General features: G+C 42.6%; 1 protein-coding gene across 13 annotated transcripts in view; it reads left to right on the top strand.

Annotated features, from left to right (window-relative positions):
- The window catches only part of Inpp4a (inositol polyphosphate-4-phosphatase type I A), an 86,114-nt gene that overhangs the window by 16,540 nt on the left and 50,560 nt on the right, over positions 1–19,014 (top strand). For 12 of the 13 annotated variants that reach the window (XM_048352283.1, XM_048352281.1, XM_048352275.1 and 9 more), the window contains exons 2-4: positions 9,354–9,415; positions 10,340–10,548; positions 11,238–11,282. In XM_048352283.1, the coding sequence (XP_048208240.1) occupies positions 10,443–10,548; positions 11,238–11,282 (151 nt within the window). In that variant the 5' untranslated portion in view covers positions 9,354–9,415; positions 10,340–10,442. Of the gene's footprint in view, positions 1–9,353; positions 9,416–10,339; positions 10,549–11,237; positions 11,283–19,014 lie in introns of those variants that run through there. The other variant, XM_048352284.1, reaches the window with a different exon arrangement.

The raw sequence follows: 19,014 nt of genomic DNA, 5'->3' as shown, positions 1-19,014 counted from the left end.
TTTGAATACACTAGACTAGGAAGGCCTGCTTGTTTGTTGTTATTTTGTTTTTGTTTGTGCCAGCCCTGGAGCTTGAACTCAAGGCCTAAGTACTGTCCCTGAATGTTGTGCTCTAGGCTAGTGCTGTACCACTTGAGCCACACTTCCTCTTTGGGGCTTTTTAATGTTTGATTGGAAATAAAAGTTTTAATGGAAAAAAAAAAAACAGTCTTAATGGACTTTCTTGCCTGGGCTGGCTTTCACCTGTGATCTTCAGATCTCAGCCTCTGAGTAGTTTAGGATTACAGGTGTGAGCTACCAGTGCCTGCCTAGGAAGGCCTATTTTTTAGGTTGTAACTTTCTCTAAAGGATGTCCTTGAGGGAGCCCTCTACCAAATATCATTATCCTGGGCAAGGGATGTAGCTCAATCATTAGATTTAGCCCCCAGCACCACAAAGACAGACAGACAAACAAAAATCTTTAATGCTCTGTAGTATGTGTAAGGGTCAAGCCAAGGAATCTAGTGACAAGGAAGGCACTTACAAGCTGTTGCACTTCCTCCCCAGTGAGAATTTCTATCCAAAGAGATTTTTAGGTGAGGCCTGTCTCTGGAGACCAGATGAGGCAGAGGAGCTGTCAGAAGGCATGACTGGCTTGGTTGTCCTTGGTCCTCTCCTCTCTAACCTTCTCCAAAGAGTTGGGAATATTAGGAGAAACTTGGCCGCAGACATTGATTAAGCCCTGGAGGAACATTTACAGACCGAGGGAGGCGTGATGGCTGCTCACACTACAAAGGAGTCTTGGTCATCATCTTGAGTTTGCCACCTACAGTGTCCCTTTTTTGCACTGGTTGTTTTTGAGATAGGGTCTCATTTTCTGCCAGATACAGGCCTGAACCGTGATCTGCCTATTTTAGGTTTTCTGTTGTTGCTAGGATGATAGGCATGCATCACCATGTCCAAGTTTTTCCATTTAGATGCAGTCTTACAAATTTTTCTCTGTGGGCTAGCTTGTAACTTCAGTCCTGCCACCGTCAGCTTCCAGAGCATCTGGGATGACAGGGGCGTGTCAATGCACCAAACTATTGTTTGAGAAGGGGGTCTTGTGCATGCCCAGGCTGGCCTCAGATCATGATTTTCCTAATCTATCATGGAATTAAATTTATAAATTAGACACAGAGATGAACAAGAATAACATACTAAAACACTATATATGGCAATAACTAATAACTAGACTATTACCATATATAGTTGTTACAGTAAAATAAGGAGTTCTTGAACACAGGCTTTCTGATATTATGCAGTAGTTCTCATAACTGAGATGGCTTTTAAGTGACTACCAGGCCAGTAGCCTATACATTGAGAGGAGGGCTAGAGGAAACTGGACAAAGGAATGCTTCATATTCCGGAGAGTATTAAGGGGAAAGTTTGAGATTACATTATTTTTAGAACGTTAGGCAGTTTAAAATTGATGAAAAGGGAAAGGGGGAGGTGGGAGGGGGTTATGAGGGACAAGGTAACAAACAGTACAAGAAATGTATCCAATGCCTAACGTATGAAACTGTAACCTCTCTGTAAATCAGTTTGATAATAAAAATTTGAAAAATAAATAAATATAATAAAATAATTTCTCACAAAAAATTGATGAAAATATTTCTGGAATTTATTATCTTCAGACTATAGTTAATTTAAAACCTTGGAAATTGAAACTACAAATAAGGAGGACTACTGTGTATGGTATTTTAGTGAGGACAAGAGTCCTCAGTATGATGGCAATCTCATGGCTGAACCCCAGAGAGTCTAGGCCTGGAGTACATGGGAAGCACTATCAGGATGAGGCTAAGGGCATTGCTGTGGAAGGGGCCAGGCCACTGCCCCAGGAGTGTTCCTTCTTTTTGAGCTTTCCTGAGGAAGCAAGAGCAACTGTGGCTCCTCTCTTCCCCAAGAGGAAGGAAAAGAGGAAAAGTAAGAGTGTGAGGTAGAGGCTGCCCTGGTGTCTGGAGGTCAGGGCCCACAGTGCATCGGTCTCTGCGTAGGGGAGGTGAGAAGCAGGCACCAAGACAGCCTCTGCGTCAGCCTTAGGTTTGGGTAAACGAAGGAATGGAAGGAGAAAGACCTGTTTCATGCAAAGAATGGGGCATGCCCAGCCTGCTGTTGGAGTTTGGAGACCCTGACCAGCCACCGAGGAACCAGGGTGGGTTTACATTCTACAGCCTTCCCAGAACCCACCTCTAATAAGTCCTTGGTGGGTTAGGTGCATCTGAGTATGTGACAGGACCATGTGTGGATCTTTAAGGACCCATATTCAGAGATAAGCCAATCCACATGTCACAGAAGCCATTTCCTTCTTCACTAGGCTCGTTCTGGGAGTTGCTTGCCTTCTTTGAAATAGGAGTTAATTGAGACACTAGATAGTTTTCTCTAGTCTTTTTATACACCTACCTGGAAATTTCTATGGCTTTAATGGAAGGCCTTTCTGGCCAACATACAGAAGAACTTTCAGTTAATTGTGTGTTTCAAGTGACCTGAGTTGACAATGGAACAAGAAATAACTCTTGTCACTGTCATTGGCAGCTTTAGGAGAGGGAAGACAGCAGTGACACTGGTAGGCATTGTCTCTCAGGACTAAATGGGAGTCCTGACAATGGACTCTTGGGCTCAACAGTGTTTCCATTATCTTTGCAGTATAGGGAAACTTACATGGTAATCAGCACAAATGAAGTGAGTGCACTGGAGTGAGTGAGGGAGTGGAGAACACTAGATTGATTCATCCCGAGAAAAGGCCTACAGAGTCCCTGGTGTTAGCCCCTGGGGGCTTGGAGCAGCAAGCTAGGTGTTCAGACTGGGGGGATTTTAGAGAAGGATTAACAATTCCAGTGTGACTTTAGATTGTCTGTCTTTCTAGTGTGTGTGTGTGTGTGTGTGTGTGTGTCTGTGATGGTTCCTGAAGAAGCCTTCCTGTTAATGTTTGTGTTCCTAAGGCCTTGTTCCATAATGGGCCCTCTTTTGATTTTCATTGACATGATTGCCAGTTTATGAACACCAAAACATCATGAGGTGCAGAAGCAAGGAAGTGTAGAATTTTAAGAAACAGTGACTGAAATGAGGGGTGGTTTGTTATAGCATAGGTGTCCAGGAACCCCCCTCCCCCCACCCACAGCTGCTTGGCACTTCCCAACATCACATATGCCACCTTGAACCCATCACTCTCATCTTGTAGACTCAGCTCAAACAATTAAAGCACTTTTTTTTTTGGCCAGTCCTGGGCCTTGGACTCAGGGCCTGAGCACCTTCCCTGGCTTCTTCCTGCTCACCTGAGCCACAGCGCCCCTTCTGGCCGTTTTCCATATATGTGGTGCTGGGGAATCGAACCGAGAGCTTCATGTGTAGGAGGCAAGCACTCTTGCCACTAGGCCATATTCCCAGCCCACAATTAAAGCACTTTTGTCAGGGCAGATTGTTTTCAAATTACTTCCCCAGAAAATCCTCTGAGGGTTCATGGTTTGTAGAGGATCCACAAGTGGCTGGGCTGCAGTTCTAGACTGGAGTGTCCCTCAAGATTCTCAAAGAAGCTGAGATTCAGGAAGAAAAAAACTAAGGGAGCTGACCAGTTGACTTCCCAGGAAAAATATGGTGGCTTGATCCAAACCACATTAGGTGAGGTCTAACCAGCCAGGGAGAGACAGGGTGAAGATGCTGCTAGACGATTCATAGCCTTAGAGTTGGTGTTGCAGACGAACTGGGTGTTGTGGAAGGGATACTGGCCAACAGTCCAACTGAGCAGACTGAAGTATGTATCTGTGGAGAAGATGGAGCTAACAGAATTGGGATGTGAAAAGAGGAGGGGGAGTAAGCTTGCAGTTTTGTTTCTTGTCTGGAACAAGGAGAAGATGGAATTGCCCTTGACTGAGTTGCCACATGTCTCTTTGTTGGGGTAAAGTGTGAGCTGTGGGGCGCTGGGTGTGAAGAACCTTCACCTGGGCCAGTACCATCCTTATGATGGAATGGACCCTCCCACTTGCTAATCATGCTTGTCCTTGGTCCATTTCTGTCACTATACTTCTAGCTCCAACCTATTGAATTTGTGGCATCAGAGTCTACCTACCTTGTGCCCCTTCCTATGTTTGTGCTCATGTGTGGAGTTTGCACCCATGTTATTTTTGTTTGCTTATTTGTTGGGCTTAATAAATTGGTGAGCTTGAAGTTTCAGGGTTCCACAGCCCCTGCTGGCTGTAGACCTTGTCTGGGTAGTGTCGTGGGTACCCTGTGTTCCCAGTTGGCTCTGGAGAACTCATAGGAACAGAAGCTACTCTTGAGCCTGGTGTTTGTTTCATGGTCTGTTCTTTGATGGGATTGGCAGTTCTAAGAACCACTAGAGTGAACCTACTTTCTTGACAACGTTAAGGCCACCTCATACCCTGAAGCATCTGGAGCAGTGAGGTTCAGCGTTAACCCAGTACATGTTTGGGGTAGGGAGATCAGGAGATGTGTTATGAGTGTTCCGAGCCTGATCTAGAGTTAGGGGAGAGGTGTGGTACTGTGAACTCTATAAAACATATATTTCACCTTTGTACTCTCACTCTTAACTCCTAACCCCCCTGAAATGTCCAGAATGATAAATGCCTATGTTGTATACCAGACACACAGGTAGGCCTCAAACCCACCACCATAAAGTTACCATCACTCAGTCAGGCTAGGAGTCTTTATTTAACTAGGCACAGAGTTTGTCCCTCACCTTTGGGATGGTAAAGAACAGCACTGGGCCTCCGTAGGGCTGGGTCTTTAAAGGCAAAAATCACATGCCCCACACGCAGGTGGTCAGGCAAGTTAAGCAAAGCAAGCAAGTGGACTTACAGAAGCAGAATTGGCCGTTAGTGATTACAAATAGCAATTATGCAAGCAAAAATGCTCTATTTGTTCAATTCTAGGTTCTGGGTATGATTTTTATTTACCTGTTTAACTTCTTAATTAACCTTATATCTTTCTCTATCTCTGGAATTTTATGCTGGTCTTCCTCATTCCTTTCTTTTACAAAGGTCAAGCAGCTCTAGATCAAGCTACTTTTGGCTCCTGTTATTTGGCTTAAGTTTGCCCTTCCCCAGGCCCACTACCTTTTCTATGCCTGCTGTTTCTAGGGACTCAAAAAAAAGGGGGGCTCCCCTACACCTTTCACTTGAGATGGCTCATCTGTATCTAGGACTAAAAATGAATTTCTTGGTCTGGATGTCTCAGTCTATTGTGTGCTAATGAGATGGCTCCAACCGGAGACTCCTAGATAGCCCCAGTTGGGATCATTGCCAAGGAACCAAACTTGTGAATAGACATTTGGAACTGGTCAAGTTGATTAACTGATGGCCAGTGATTTAATGAATCTTCCATTAAAAACAGAACACTCCTGAATTCTGAGAGCTTTTAGATAGTTGAACATCAGGTGCTATACCTTCCCACATGTCTTAACCTTACACATTTCATCCATCTGGCTGCTTATCTATATTCTCTCTAGTACCCTTTCTATAGTACACCAGTAAATGTAAGCAGATGTTTCTCTGAATTCTGTGAGCACTCTAGCACATGAAATGAACTCGAGGAGGTGGTCATGGGAGCTCCCAGTGTGTAGCTGGTGTACCAGAAGTATAGGTGACAGTCTTGAGTTTGTGTGGGACTGAGCTCTCAACCTGTGGGATCTGGCTTCATTTCCAGATAGATAGTATCAGAATTATGTTGAATTAGAAGACCACACAGCTGATGTCCATTGGAGACTGCTACCGAAATGATTACTCGATATGTAGGAAAGTGCCTCCATAAATGTGGAGTTACCAAGTTGTGAAAAAAAAATTGTAGGAGAAACAGGCTTTTTTCCCCTTCTTCTTTTTTCCTGCTTCTCTCATGGGACAGCAGATTTGTCTGATGGACCTCCCTCCAAAATGTGATTTTTAATTTTATGTGTTTTTCCTATAATTCTAGAGCCTCTTCAAAGTCCCTTTACTACCTATGAGCTCTTTTTTTCATGAACTAGTCATATGTCATCCACAGAACAAGTAGTAGCATTCCCTCCAAACAGTGTGCAGTAAGCATCAGTTGTATTCATTATAGCCACATACTGAGTGCCTGGTTATGGGTCAGACTTTAGTTGGGCTAACTAACACTTGATGCTAAAAAACAAAACTTCCCAAATCATAGCCATGTCTTCACATACTAAGTTACTTCCTATTTCTTGCTCAGGTTAAGCTTATATGCATTGTGTAGGGAAGAGGGTAGGGAGGATAAGTCAGACATGGGTAAGTCAGCAGGTGCGTGAAAGACACCTAGTCTGTGTGGAGGATATAGAAGGAGCAAAGAGTTCAGTTCTGGCACTTGTGAGACACAGGTGCCCCAATGATCCTTACCCGGTCTCACAAAGATGTGAACTACCATGAAGTATAGACAGTGAGTCTGTTAGGAGAGCCCTTGTAAGGAAAGGTCTGTCTCAAGAAAGGCTTCATGCAGAAAGGGAGCACTTGTTTTTCTTCAGTTATTACTCGTAGTAATTTTTGGTGCTAGTGAGTGCCATGACAGACACTTCATTGAGCTATGATTTTAGCTACCCTGGATTTGGAGTTTGGACAAAAAATTCCTTCTCTTTCTCCCTTTTAAAGTAAGTTATCCTTCAAGGGTTGCTACTCACCCTGACTCATTTGGGGCTTTGATGATACTTTCTCTCCCACTGGCCTTTGCGGGTGGAGAGCAGAGGCATAAGGAGGTTTGTTGGCCTCCTTACAGACATAGGGCCAGCATAGGACTGGGGGGAATAGGCTTCCTACTTGGGCCTTTTGCTTTGGGTTGATTTGGACCGTTCATCCTTCACTTCCATATGACCTTAACAAAACTGTCTGCACTTCCATGCCCTCATGTGTGCAGTTATTTTCAGAATGTCACTGTATAAGATGGACCAAAGTGAAGAATGCCAACTTGTAAGATGGACCAAAATGGAGTGCTCGTGGTTCAGCCTCCTTCCTGGGTCTAGTTCAGCAGCCCCTAAAAGATCACTGACTGAGGCACAGGGGCCTTCTGAACTCCTTCCTGGCCTGAGATTCCATGGGGAAGGAAGTCAGGCAAACTGTTCCCAAGACTGTCTCAGAAGATACTTCTCTACCCCTCACAAACTTCATTTTCCATGTTTTTCTTTCAGATATATTCATCATGAGTTCTTCTGTTTGCTTGTTGTTGTTTTTTTGCCAGTCCTGGGGCTTGAACTCAGGGCCTGAGCACTGTCCCTGGCTTCTTCTTGCTCAAGGCTAGCACTCTACCACTTGAGCCACAGCACCACTTCCGGCTTTTTCTATATATGTGGTGCTGAGGAATCAAACCCAGGCCTTCGTGTAGACAAGGCAAGCACTCTACCACTAGGCCACATTCCCAGCCCTCTTCTATAGGAATTCTCATACCTCTCTGCTCTCTTCCACTGTAGCCATTGCACAGTGGGTAGGGGATTAGTGGGATAGGAACTCAGCATTTGCTGTCCCTTCGACAATCTGTATCAGTAGAGTAGGGAAAGGCACAGTGAATTTTTATGAAATGCTGCTTTCTTTCTTCTAGCCCACTAAACAACTTCTACACATTCTCTGTCCTTCATATAAGAGTAATTTTTCTTCTTCCTAACGAACTCTATCTTCAGAGCTGAGAGTGAAAATGGGGACTTTGGGAATATAGGAATCCTTGGTGAATTACCTTAAATTAATGATACTAAAAAGGGAAATCAAGGTCAGCTGTGCAAATTAGCTTCTCATTCTGGGTCTTGATAACTTAATTTGCAGATTATAATTAAATGTCCCAAATAAGAATGAAGTGATTGCAAAGGTCTTTTTGACCTAAAAGTTTCTGTGACTTATGAACCACTGTAAAATTGGTCAATAGATGCTCTCCTTTAAAGCTCCCTTTCTATCTCTAATTATATCATGATTTCTACAATACAAACTGCACTCCTGAAGGAAGAGCTAAGTTGGGTAGATTAGGTAGAGCCTTCCAGGGGATGGATAAGATGAGCGGGTCGGGAGCCCCTTCCTCTTCCAGAGCAGGATCTCAGGGTCCAGGTGTGTCCTTCCCTTAGGTGGTATGTCCCTATTGTTCTAAGGGAGAGGGCTCCCTGGGCGCCTCCATGCTAAGGCTGAGCTGGGCAGCAAGACAGGTGGCCTGGGATGCTAAGGGCTTGCTAGGAGGAAGGCCAAGAGGCAAGAGCTCCCTCCTTTTAAGGGGGGCCTCGAACCTGGACAAAGCCACCAGCACTCAGTCAGTTGGGCTAGGAGTCTTTTATTTAGCTGTGCACAGCATCTGTTTGCCACCACTGGGATGGCGACAAACAGCTCTGGGTCTCAGGGGGGCTGGGTTTGTAAAGGCAAAAATCACATGTACCACATGCAGGTGGTCAGGTGAGTTAGGCAAAGCAAGCAAGCGGACTCACAGAAGCAGAATTGTTGTTAGTGATTACAATTCCAGTAAACTCCGGCAAACAAAGCAATACAATTCTTGGTTCTGCGTGTGACTTGTATTTACCTATTTAACTTATTTTTTTTTCTGTTATTTCTTTATATTTTCTTTTTTTTTTTTTTTTTTTTTGGCCAGTCCTGGGCCTTGGACTCCGGGCCTGAGCACTGTCCCTGGCTTCTTCCCGCTCAAGGCTAGCACACCGCCACTTGAGCCACAGCGCCGCTTCTGGCCGTTTTCTGTATATGTGGTGCTGGGGAATCGAACCTAGGGCCTCGTGTATCCGAGGCAGGCACTCTTGCCACTAGGCTATATCCCCAGCCCTATATTTTCTTTTCTTGATCACAATAAAAATTAACTTCTTAATTAATCTTAAATCTTTCTAAAACATGCAAACGGAGTGGTCTTCCTAGTTCCTTTCTTTCGCAAAGGCCAAGCAGCTCTAGGTCAAGCTGCTTTTGGCTCTTGTTATTTGGGCTTAAGTGCATCTGGTCCCCGAGGCAGAGTGGCAGTGGGGGTGGGGGGGGGGCTGGCAGAGTCTGTAGAGCACTTCTTGTTATTACACACTTGTTTTTGCAGAAAGCAGAGGCCAGAGCCCTCTTGCTGCTCTTTCAGAGTCTGTGTTTTGTGAGTGGAATAGCTAGGACTCTGCTTCACTTGGTTTTCCCTAAATCTTCCTCAGCTGTTAACATGTTTCTCTAGATCAGACACATGCATCCTGAGCGGATCACCCTAAGCTGGGGAAGATGACAGTGTGCTTTCTCATTCTTGTGGGTTTGAGTCAAAAGTGGATCAAGGTGTAGAGTTCCAGTGAACATAGAGTTGTAGTTCTTGGCTCCACACCTCTTTAGGCATTGTGTTTTGAGAACTTCATGTCTGGTCAGCTTATCAAGTTTATGCTTTTCTGTTTGTAGATGATAAATTTGGATATGGTACTATGAAGAAATGCCTCGTGGTCCTGGAGCAAGAATGTCCAGTAAGTTACTTATAACTGACTTGAGAGCCACAGCCCGGGTTCTTGAAGCACAGAGGCGTGGACTTTCCTGGAAGAAGATGGGGGTGATTCTGGCTATATGGAGACCTTTGAGAGTCTAATGGCTCCATTAATTACCTTAACCTGTAAAGATTGGTACCTTCTTGAGCCAGCAGGAGTTGTAGCACACAGGACTAACTCCTCTCTTAGTGCTTAACCTACTTCTGAGAGCAGACAGTGCTTGCTCTGTGCTGCACCAAGACAACCTCAGCATAACTCCGACTTCAGTGCTATTTGCCCACTATTTGCCTCTCCTCTCCTTAGTACTTCCCCTTCAATTAGGTGCTGCCACTTGACTTTTGTAAAAGGCAAAATATTTAAACGATCTGAAGAGAAACCAGAGTATGCCACTTGACTTTTGTAGGAAAGATGCAGCCTGACGCCTGTAGGAAGTTGAGTAGGCAGATGAGGAGCGTGAGCTCTACTAAACTCTGCAGTGCTCCGCCATACTGGGGTGCCTGTGGCAGTGGATGTCTTCATGCATGTTTTCTCCTTCTGTCAGAGGTTGTAGTGGATTCATTTAAGGTTGTAAAGGTCTTTAAGACCAACCAACAGAAGAGCATAGTAAATAAGAAAATCTCAACGAGCCCTATTTTGTGATTACATTTAGGCCATCACTTAGTGTAGCATATCTTGGTGGAGGAAGGTGTGATGGCTGTGTGAGACTCCATGGGCACACTGTGTCGGGGAGTGCGGAAGAAGAAGTAACTGAAGGGGCAGAGAAGGGCAGACAGTCTACCCCAGCGTCTCTTCAGAAGACAGTGGTTATAGCATCTTGCCCATGTTGGTCACTTTTTTCTTTATGGGAACACAGTGTTCTCAGTCGTCATCCTTGATTTCTTACCAGTATTTGATTCTATTTCTTAGGGTTACTGCCACCTTAGGAAACTTGGGTTTGCTACCAGCGCTTGCCAAGGAATCAGGCGTGGTTTGACCCAGAAGCAAGAAACACATCATCACCAATGACATCATGACAGCAAGAGAGCACAGCCCTCGCCATGGTGCCAGGGCCCGTGCGATGCAGCGGGCATCCACTATTGATGTGGCAGCTGACATGGTGGGCCTCTCTCTGGCAGGTGAGCCTCCCAGGGCCTGCACCAGGCCCCTGGTACAAGCTCTCAGCATGCAGGTTCTATACTGTGGCAGTCCTGGGAGTGGCTAGCCCGTCCTCTGGATTGTCCAGTGGTCAGGTGGAAGGTGCATGCCCTGCGGCAGCTTGAAGTAGGAAGTTGGAAGAGGAAAGCTGTCCTCTTTCTGGGACCTGGTGTGTTGGAATCTGATCGCCACCAGTTATTTAGTTTAAGTGAACACTTCTGCCAATAGGTGATATAGGAATGACTATGTGACAAGTGCTTGACCATAAGAAAAGTCCTCCACAATGTAGGCCTGTAGATCTGAGGAGGAATAGATTTGGTCTTTGGATCTGAGACATCTTTCGAATCTCAGAAGCAATGTGTTGAAAAACAATGTAGAAATCAAGATGAGTATGGTTGTGAATGATTGTAATCCCAACATTTGGAAGGTTAAGGGCAAAGGATTGTAAACTTAAGGCCAGCCTTAACTATGTAGTCAATTCTGGATGAGTGTGGGTTACATAGGAAGACCCTGCCTCAAAAAAAAAAAAAAGATTAAAAATATGTGGAAACCTATAGTAATTTAGTAATTTGGAGTGGGAAAGGAATAAAGTAGAGTTGTTGTTTGCATTAAATACAAAGCAGGGAAAAGTTTATTGAGAGTGATATTCTGTCATTTCTATTTTCCTCAGGAAATATACAAGATCCAGATGAGCCCATTCTAGAATTCAGCTTAGGTAGGTATCTTAATTATTTTTCTTTTGTTTAAAAAATACATTGGGTAAGAGCAAAAACATAAACCCTGCCAATGGTATGAGTTTGTCTCTGAGAACTTGCTGCTGCTACTGCTGAAGTATTGCTGAGATGAGGCTATAAACTTTGTGTGGGCAGGACACAGAGCCCACAGAGCTCCTGTCTTTTCAGCAGGGCCTACTCCTTGCAGCTCTGCAGTGCAGTGAGCTCACCAGAGCCACCAGACAGACTGCTTTATTCTTGAGGAAGGATTGAGAAAAATGGGCTTGTTGCTCTGCTTTGTGCTCTCTGATGGTAAGAATTTAGCTTTCTAGTCAGCCACCAGTGGGCCCACTCCTATAAATTTATAGCTACTTAGGAGGCTGATATCTGACAATCAAGGTTCAAAGCCAGCTCAGGCAGCAAAGCTCAAGAAACTCTCTAAGCAAAAAAGCTGGGCTGGAGTTGTGGTTAAAGTAGTAGAGAACTAGCCATGAGTGAAAAAGCTGAGTGAGCACAAGGCCAGAGTTTAAGCCCCAGTACATGCCAGTAACTGCCCTCTGCCTCTTCCCCCACCAAAAAAAGTTTGGCTTTCTAGCCCTTAGATTCCCCTCTGTAGAAGAGGGTGATGGTATCTGTATGCTGTCCCTTTCAGTGAGGATCAAATGAGAGGAATTTGCCATGCAGGGTTCACGGTCATGGGAGGAAGACATTACTGAGGTCTGCTTAGGAGGCTGGAGACACTTAACTTCCAGAGTCCACACTGTCCCCTATTCTTCTTCTTTCTCTACCCCCGATCCTCGATAGTGATCAGCATTGGTTGGTAGCCTGGCAGTGATGTCTGCGAGGTGGAATGGCATGAAAGAAGTACCTCTAATGAGTTAGGTAACTGAAACTAGCTCAACTGTGCCAACTCAGTGGGATAGCATCAAGCTGCCACCGGACCTTGTAAAACCACTTTTCTCATTTACTATATAGGGGTACAACTGCTTGCGCCAAAGACAGAGATCAAAGCAATCAAACTCCCTTTCCCAAGGAAGACTTGAATAATTGTTTCTAGATAGTAAGTAGACTAGAGAGGACCTTATTCCCAAGAGCCAACTCTAGATCTTCTCTAGGGTCAGATACATTAGCACATTGAAGTGGAGATAGGGGGCCAGACAAAAAGGTTAAGCTGGGCTGGGAATATGTCCTAGTGGTAGAGTGCTCACCTTGCATACATGAAGCCCTGGGTTCGATTCCTTAGCACCACATAAACAGAAAAAGCCAGAAGTGGCGCTGTGGCTCAAGTGGCAGAGTGCTAGCCTTGAGCAGAAAGAAGCCAGGGACAGTGCTCAGGCCCTGAGTTCAAGCCCAGGACTGGCAAAAAAAAAAAAAAAAAAAGGTTAAGCCTTATTTGTCAAGCCTCCACCTCTCAACTGTGCTCTTATCCTCATTCTGCCAGGCATATGCCTTTTGTCAGGAGGCTCTTTACGTGGAAAAAGGAAACCACTCATTCCCCTACAAAGAAACAAAGGGATGTTGGCCTTTTAGATCCCAAACTAAAATTAACATAGGCTGCCAGTTGCTGTGGTGGACCCTACTCAGACTACTCTGAGCACTCAGTATCACATAGCCTTTAATTCATGATTCTTAAAAATGTGTGGACTATTGCCCACACAAAGATTGCTACACAGATGCTCGTTACAGCTTTGTTTATAATCACTTGTGCTGGAAACAACTCGAAGGTCCAGGAAGCTTTAATGTAGTAGAATAGTTAGTGATGAGAGGAATCCTACTCAGAAGGAGAAGAAATGAATGACTGATACACATAACGAATACACAAAATACACAGTGGAAGAAAGAAGCAATGCACTGAAAGCTATGTATTGTATGATTTCCATTTGCATGAAATTCAAGAAGATTGATCTGTATGGATTTATATTGGTGGTTCTGACTAGGGTGAAGATTGACTAGAAATGGGCAAGGAAACTTTCTGGGGTAGCAGAAATATTGTGTGTCTTAACTGTGGCAGTCGGTGATGGTAGGGATGTAAATGCTTACCTCACTCACTGAACTGCACTCTCACCATAGGTATACTTTACGATGTAACTCGAAATTGATACCAACCTAAATGAATTATTAGTCAAAGAGCCATAAAGAAATAGAAAAAAACTAGAGAGTTAGAAGGAATGGAGACATTGTAGAAGAAAATATCAAAGCAATTATAATGCATATCCTCATGAAATGAAGATCTATCCACGTGTATCCAAGAACAGAGTATAGTAAGGAAAAAAGCAATCAAAGAACAAAGGCAATTATTAACATTTCACATCTAACAGATGAACTTATAGATTTAACAAAATTTAGAAGATATTTAAAAGAATTCTTTCATAAAGTAAAATTTTAGCCAGATGTTGGTGGCTCGTACCTGTAATCCTAGCTACTCCTACTCAGGAGGCCGATATGAGGATTGCGGTTTGAAGCCAGCCCGGGCAGGAATGTCCATGAAACTCTATCTTCAGTTAACCAACAAAAAAACGGAAGTGGCACTATGGCTCAAAGTGATGGAGCACTAGCCTTGAGCAAAAGAGCTTAGTGACAGTGCCCAGACCTTGAGTTCAAGGCCTACAACTAACTGACCAAAAAAAAAAAGAAAAAGAAAAAAAGTAAAAATTTAAAATCAAAACAGAAAATGGGAGATGAATGGGAGTGGAAAAACAGAGTGTAAATCCAGAAGGTCCAGTGTTAAAACAAAACAAAGAGAAAAATAAAAAGGACTACAAGAGATGAAATTACTAAGAAATAATGTAAGAAACTGTACAAAACTGAAGAACAGGGGGCTGGGGATATGGCCTAGTGGCAAGAGTGCTTGCGTCATATACATGAGGTCCTGGGTTCAATTCCCCAGCACCACATATACAGAAAATGGCCAGAAGTGGCGCTGTGGCTCAAGTGGCAGAGTGCTAGCCTTGAGCAAAAAGAAGCCAGGGACAGTGCTCAGGCCCTGAGTCCAAGCCCCAGGACTGGCCAAAAAACAAACAAACAAACAAACAAACAAAAGACACTGAAGAACATGTATCTAGGCTAATAATGCCTTCCAAGGCGTAGCATAATGATTTTAAGAGACACATAGCAGGGTACAAATGATGACATTTCAGAACATAGGCAATAAAATGAAAATGCTAAAATTATCCAGAAGAAAAGCAGGGTGTATTCAAGGATCAGGAATAGAACTGGTATGGAACTTCTCAGTGAAATGGGAAACTTGGAAACAGCAATGCAACACCTTAATTATATTTTCAAGCTAGAAATTTCTACCCAAGTAGACTATCCATGGAATGAGTGTGGAAGGCAACTTGTTTTTGGCTCCACAGACTCTCAAATAAATTGACTTTTTCTGTATGCATTTTTTTCTAGAGGTAATAGGGGATATTCTTTTCCCAAAAGTGGGAATAAGTTGAAAGATGATATGATATACAAGAAAAAGGATATAAACTGGAGAGAAGTGAAAGAAATCCTTTGTGACTATGATAAGTACTATTTGCTTAAGTTTAATAATGTAAATTGTGAATGTAACAACAAAAACAACTAAAATGATAAAGAGAAGATAGGAGTTGTATAATTGAACTACAGATGTCTACAATAGAATATTTCTCAGACATTTCCGAGTCTGACAGATCAAGAGCAGTAACACAGTCATGTTGATTAGAATGTGGAGGGCAAAAGACAGCTAAAAAGGTGAGGATGGGTGTTATGTTAAATGAATTTTTACCACTTTTTTTGTAAAAAAAAAATAGATGAACAGAAACAGGATGATTGAGCAAATATTTGAGTTCTGATAGAAAAATCAATAAAAGTTTTAAAATTTAGAAGCAAACTAAACATACACATGGTAAAATCATTGATATAGAACATGATAGGTGAAAGGAAAATGTGGGAGAGCTTATCAGTTAGCATTTGGCTAGTAATTAAACATAGAGTAAGACTTAGGTAGGCCAGGTGGCAGGTGAGTGAAACCAGGAGAGGATGTCACTTGTATAAAGGCTAAAGGTATTTGGAAGGTAGCCATGGGTCAACTGGCCTTTAAAATAGTATTTTGCTTTTTAGTCTTTGGTCACCTGAAACCTCTGTGAAAACCAGTAGCCTAGAAATCACTGGGACATAGAATGGAGCTATCCTACAAAAGCCCCATTTTCAGAGAATTGTCATTAGTTTGATGGCCTGACTACTCTCTGAAAACCTCACTTGTAGGACTTGGCCTTGTTTGCCTTAGTTCAGGAAATACCCACTGGAAACAGCTTTTTTCTCCAAGTGTGTTTGTAAAAACAATGACCAGGGCTGAGAGTATCTGTTTATTACAAGTGAGGCCCTGTTTTGATGTCTGGCACCCTATCAACAAAAAATCATTGGCATTTAAAAAATAACATTTCAGGGGCTGGGGATATGGCCTAGTGGCAAGAGTGCTTGCCTCGCATACATGAGGCCCTGGGTTCAATTCTCCAACACCACATATACAGAAAACGGCCAGAAGCAGCGCTGTGGCTCAAGTGGCAGAGTGCTAGCCTTGAGCAAAAGGAAGCCAGGGACAGTGCTCAGGCCCTGAGTCCAAGCCCCAGGACTGGCCAAAAAAAAAATAAAATAAAATAACATTTCAGCTATCCGTGTCAGTACTAATACTCGAAGCAAACAAGAAGCAAACTTCTCCTTTCAAAAAGGACAATAACCACAACCCTAAAACTTAAAAGGAAAGCTGAGAATGTATGTCCACCAAAAAAATCCCTTTGAAAGTCTCTGATACCTTCATGGATGCCAGCACATGTGTGGAGCTGGCTGTGCCCATGTTCAGGGCTATATATGTTGCCAGGGAAGATCTGGAAACGTTACAATAACTCAACCTTTAGGCTCAACACAAGCAGCCAGTGAAGACAATCCATTGTAAACTGCCTGCATGGACACTGACGGTGTACCCCAATGTGCACACACAGATTCCTAGCAAAAGCCTTATCAAAAGATATCAAAGGTCCACCAGGCACTGGTGGCTCACATCTCTAATCCTAGCTGCACTGGTGGCTCACATCTCTAATCCTAGCTACTCAGGATACTGAGATCTGGGGATTGCAGTTTGAAGCCAGCCAGGCCAGGAAAGTCTGTGAGACTCTTATCTCCAATTAAACACCAAATTTCTGGAAGTGGAGCTGTAAATCAAGTAGTGATAGACTGCTACCCTTGAGCAAAAAAGCTGAAGGACAGTGTTCATACCCTGAGTTCAAGCCCCAGGACTGGCACAAGAGGGGATACTGTATGTCATACACAGGAGAATTTAAAAGAAAAACAACAACTCATAGTAAGAAGTGTCCTTAAGGAAATATTTGACTAGCTAGATTACGATTTTAAATCATCATATTTTTAAAATATGCTCAAAGACTAAAGGAAACCGTATAGCTATGGAACTAATTAGTAAATAATGAATAATCAATACTAATGAAGAGAATTGTTGAATCGTATGAATATCAGTGAAGAAGCAGAAATAATAAAAAGAATCAAATACAAAGTCTGAAGTTCAAAAGTAACTGAAGTGAAAACTTCAGTAAGTTGGGCTCAATTGCAGACAGAAAAAGAATCAGCACACTTAGAACTTGTCACTTGAGATTATTTAGCCTAAGAACATAAAGAAAAAAAGAATGGAGAAAAATGAACAGCTTGAAAGATCTGTTGGACACCATCTAATGCACCAACATAGGATTAATCGGAGTTTTAGGAGAGGAAAAGGAAAGGGGAGAACATATTTGAAGAAATAATAGCCGTAAACTTTCCAAACTTAATGGGGAGTATTTCCAAGGACCTGAATGAACTCCAAGAAAGAAGAATGAACCCCAAGAAGAGAGATGTGTCCAAAGCTGGACACATCATAATTAAACCATTAAAGCCAAAGACAGATTTTAATAAGCAAGAGAGAAGTGACTTCCTATGTATAGGGCATCTCCAATAGGGAGTAATGGTGTATGTCATCAATATTATGTTTAGAAGACAGTACGATGATGTTGGAATTCCTGAAAGAAAAAGACAGTCACCAGGAATTCTATATCCAGAAAAAAAATTTCCTTAAAATATAAGAGATAAAGACATATGTCCATACAAAAACTGATGTTTACATAAGCATTATTCACAATAAACTGGAAACAGTCAAAATACTCACCAATTGATGAATGGATGAAGAATACAGGATATGCTCATTATTCATCAGTAAAAAGGAATGAAGTACTGGAACTTGCTGTAGCATGGGTGAGACTTGAAAATAGGCCAAATGGAAAAGGCTAGACACAAAAGGCAATATATTGTACAACTCCATTTATATAAAATTTCCAAAGTAGACAAGACAGATCTATATAGAAAGAGACAAATGGCTTCTAAAAGATTAGTGATGAGAGAGGATGAATATTGTTAATGGATATGGGTTATTTTCTTTTGAAACATAACAATGTTAAGGAAGTGTGGATAGTGGTAATGGTTACAAAACTATAAACTCCTGAATTTTATAATATGTGACTATATCTTAATAGTAGTCTTTTTTAAAGAGCCAAAGGTAATCTGCAGAAAACTCTTATAAATCCACAAAGGCAATCACAGCTTGAAATAAGATGTCAAACCCAGAAATTGTGAGCTAGAAGTTGTGACACAACCTGGCATTATACTATTTGATTACTAGGAGACTCAGGGGAAGAGGAGACAGAAAGAGGGGCAGCAGGCTCAAAGTAACAAAAGAATATTTTCAAAGAGAAGGATAGATTTAAGACACAGTATGTTCACCAGCAGTTAGCCATCTCCTTGTGAAACTTCAGAGTTCTCAGGCAGAGGAATCTTACATGCTTCTCAGTAAAAAAACAAATAGGCAAAAATAAAATCCTACTTTAAGAATAGCTTAAAAAAAAGGAGTAAAATCTAAACAATACCTTGTCTTTGTTTCTAGAGAGCTGATAGGACAGTAAAGGATCTGAAGATAGAGGCCTAGTTACTCTTTCAAGGGCTCATAAATCTTACATGCTTCTGAATAAACACCAGATTTTAAAAAATAAAATCTTACCATTTAAGGATTTTTTTTTTTTTTTTAAAGAAGCAAAATCTGGGCTGGGGATATGGCCTAGTGGCAAGAGTGCTTGCCTCGTATACATGAGGTCCTGGGTTCAATTCCCCAGCACCACATATATAGAAAATGGCCAGAGGTGGCGCTGTGGCTCAAGTGGCAGAGTGCTAGCCTTGAGCAAAAAAGAAGCCAGGGAAGGTGCTCAGGCCCTGAGTCCGAGGCCCAGGACTGGCAAAAAAACAAACAAACAAAAAAAGCAAAATCTAACCATACCATGTCCTTGTTTCCAGAGAGCTGTTTGGACAGTATAGGATCTAAAGTTGGAGGCCCAGTTATTCTCTCAGAGGGCTCATAGTAACTTCCAAGAGCAAGGCTAAAACGTCCAGAGGCTGAGCAGTGCTTTCAACAGCCTATTGGTACTAAAGTAATAGTACCGTAGTATAGGCATTGTCTCATAAGATTATCAGGCTGTGCTTCCAGAATAAAGGGAAGTGGAAGCAGGTGTTCATAGGGACTTCAAGTCATCCTAGTCCTTGAAATAAGTGATGGTACCTTAGAGTACCAGTGCAGCTTAGACCCAGGAGAAAGATAGCATCAGTCCAGGCCTCATCTAGTTTCCAAAAACTTTTTTTTAAAATTCTGGTCCTGGGCTTTTTGTTTGCTCTAGTTACTTG

This window comes from Perognathus longimembris, chromosome 8 (assembly GCF_023159225.1).
Source record: "Perognathus longimembris pacificus isolate PPM17 chromosome 8, ASM2315922v1, whole genome shotgun sequence".
NCBI lineage: Eukaryota > Metazoa > Chordata > Mammalia > Rodentia > Heteromyidae > Perognathus > Perognathus longimembris.
The sequence above is the reverse complement of the archived record's forward strand: the minus strand, read 5'-3'. Positions and strand labels throughout refer to the sequence as shown.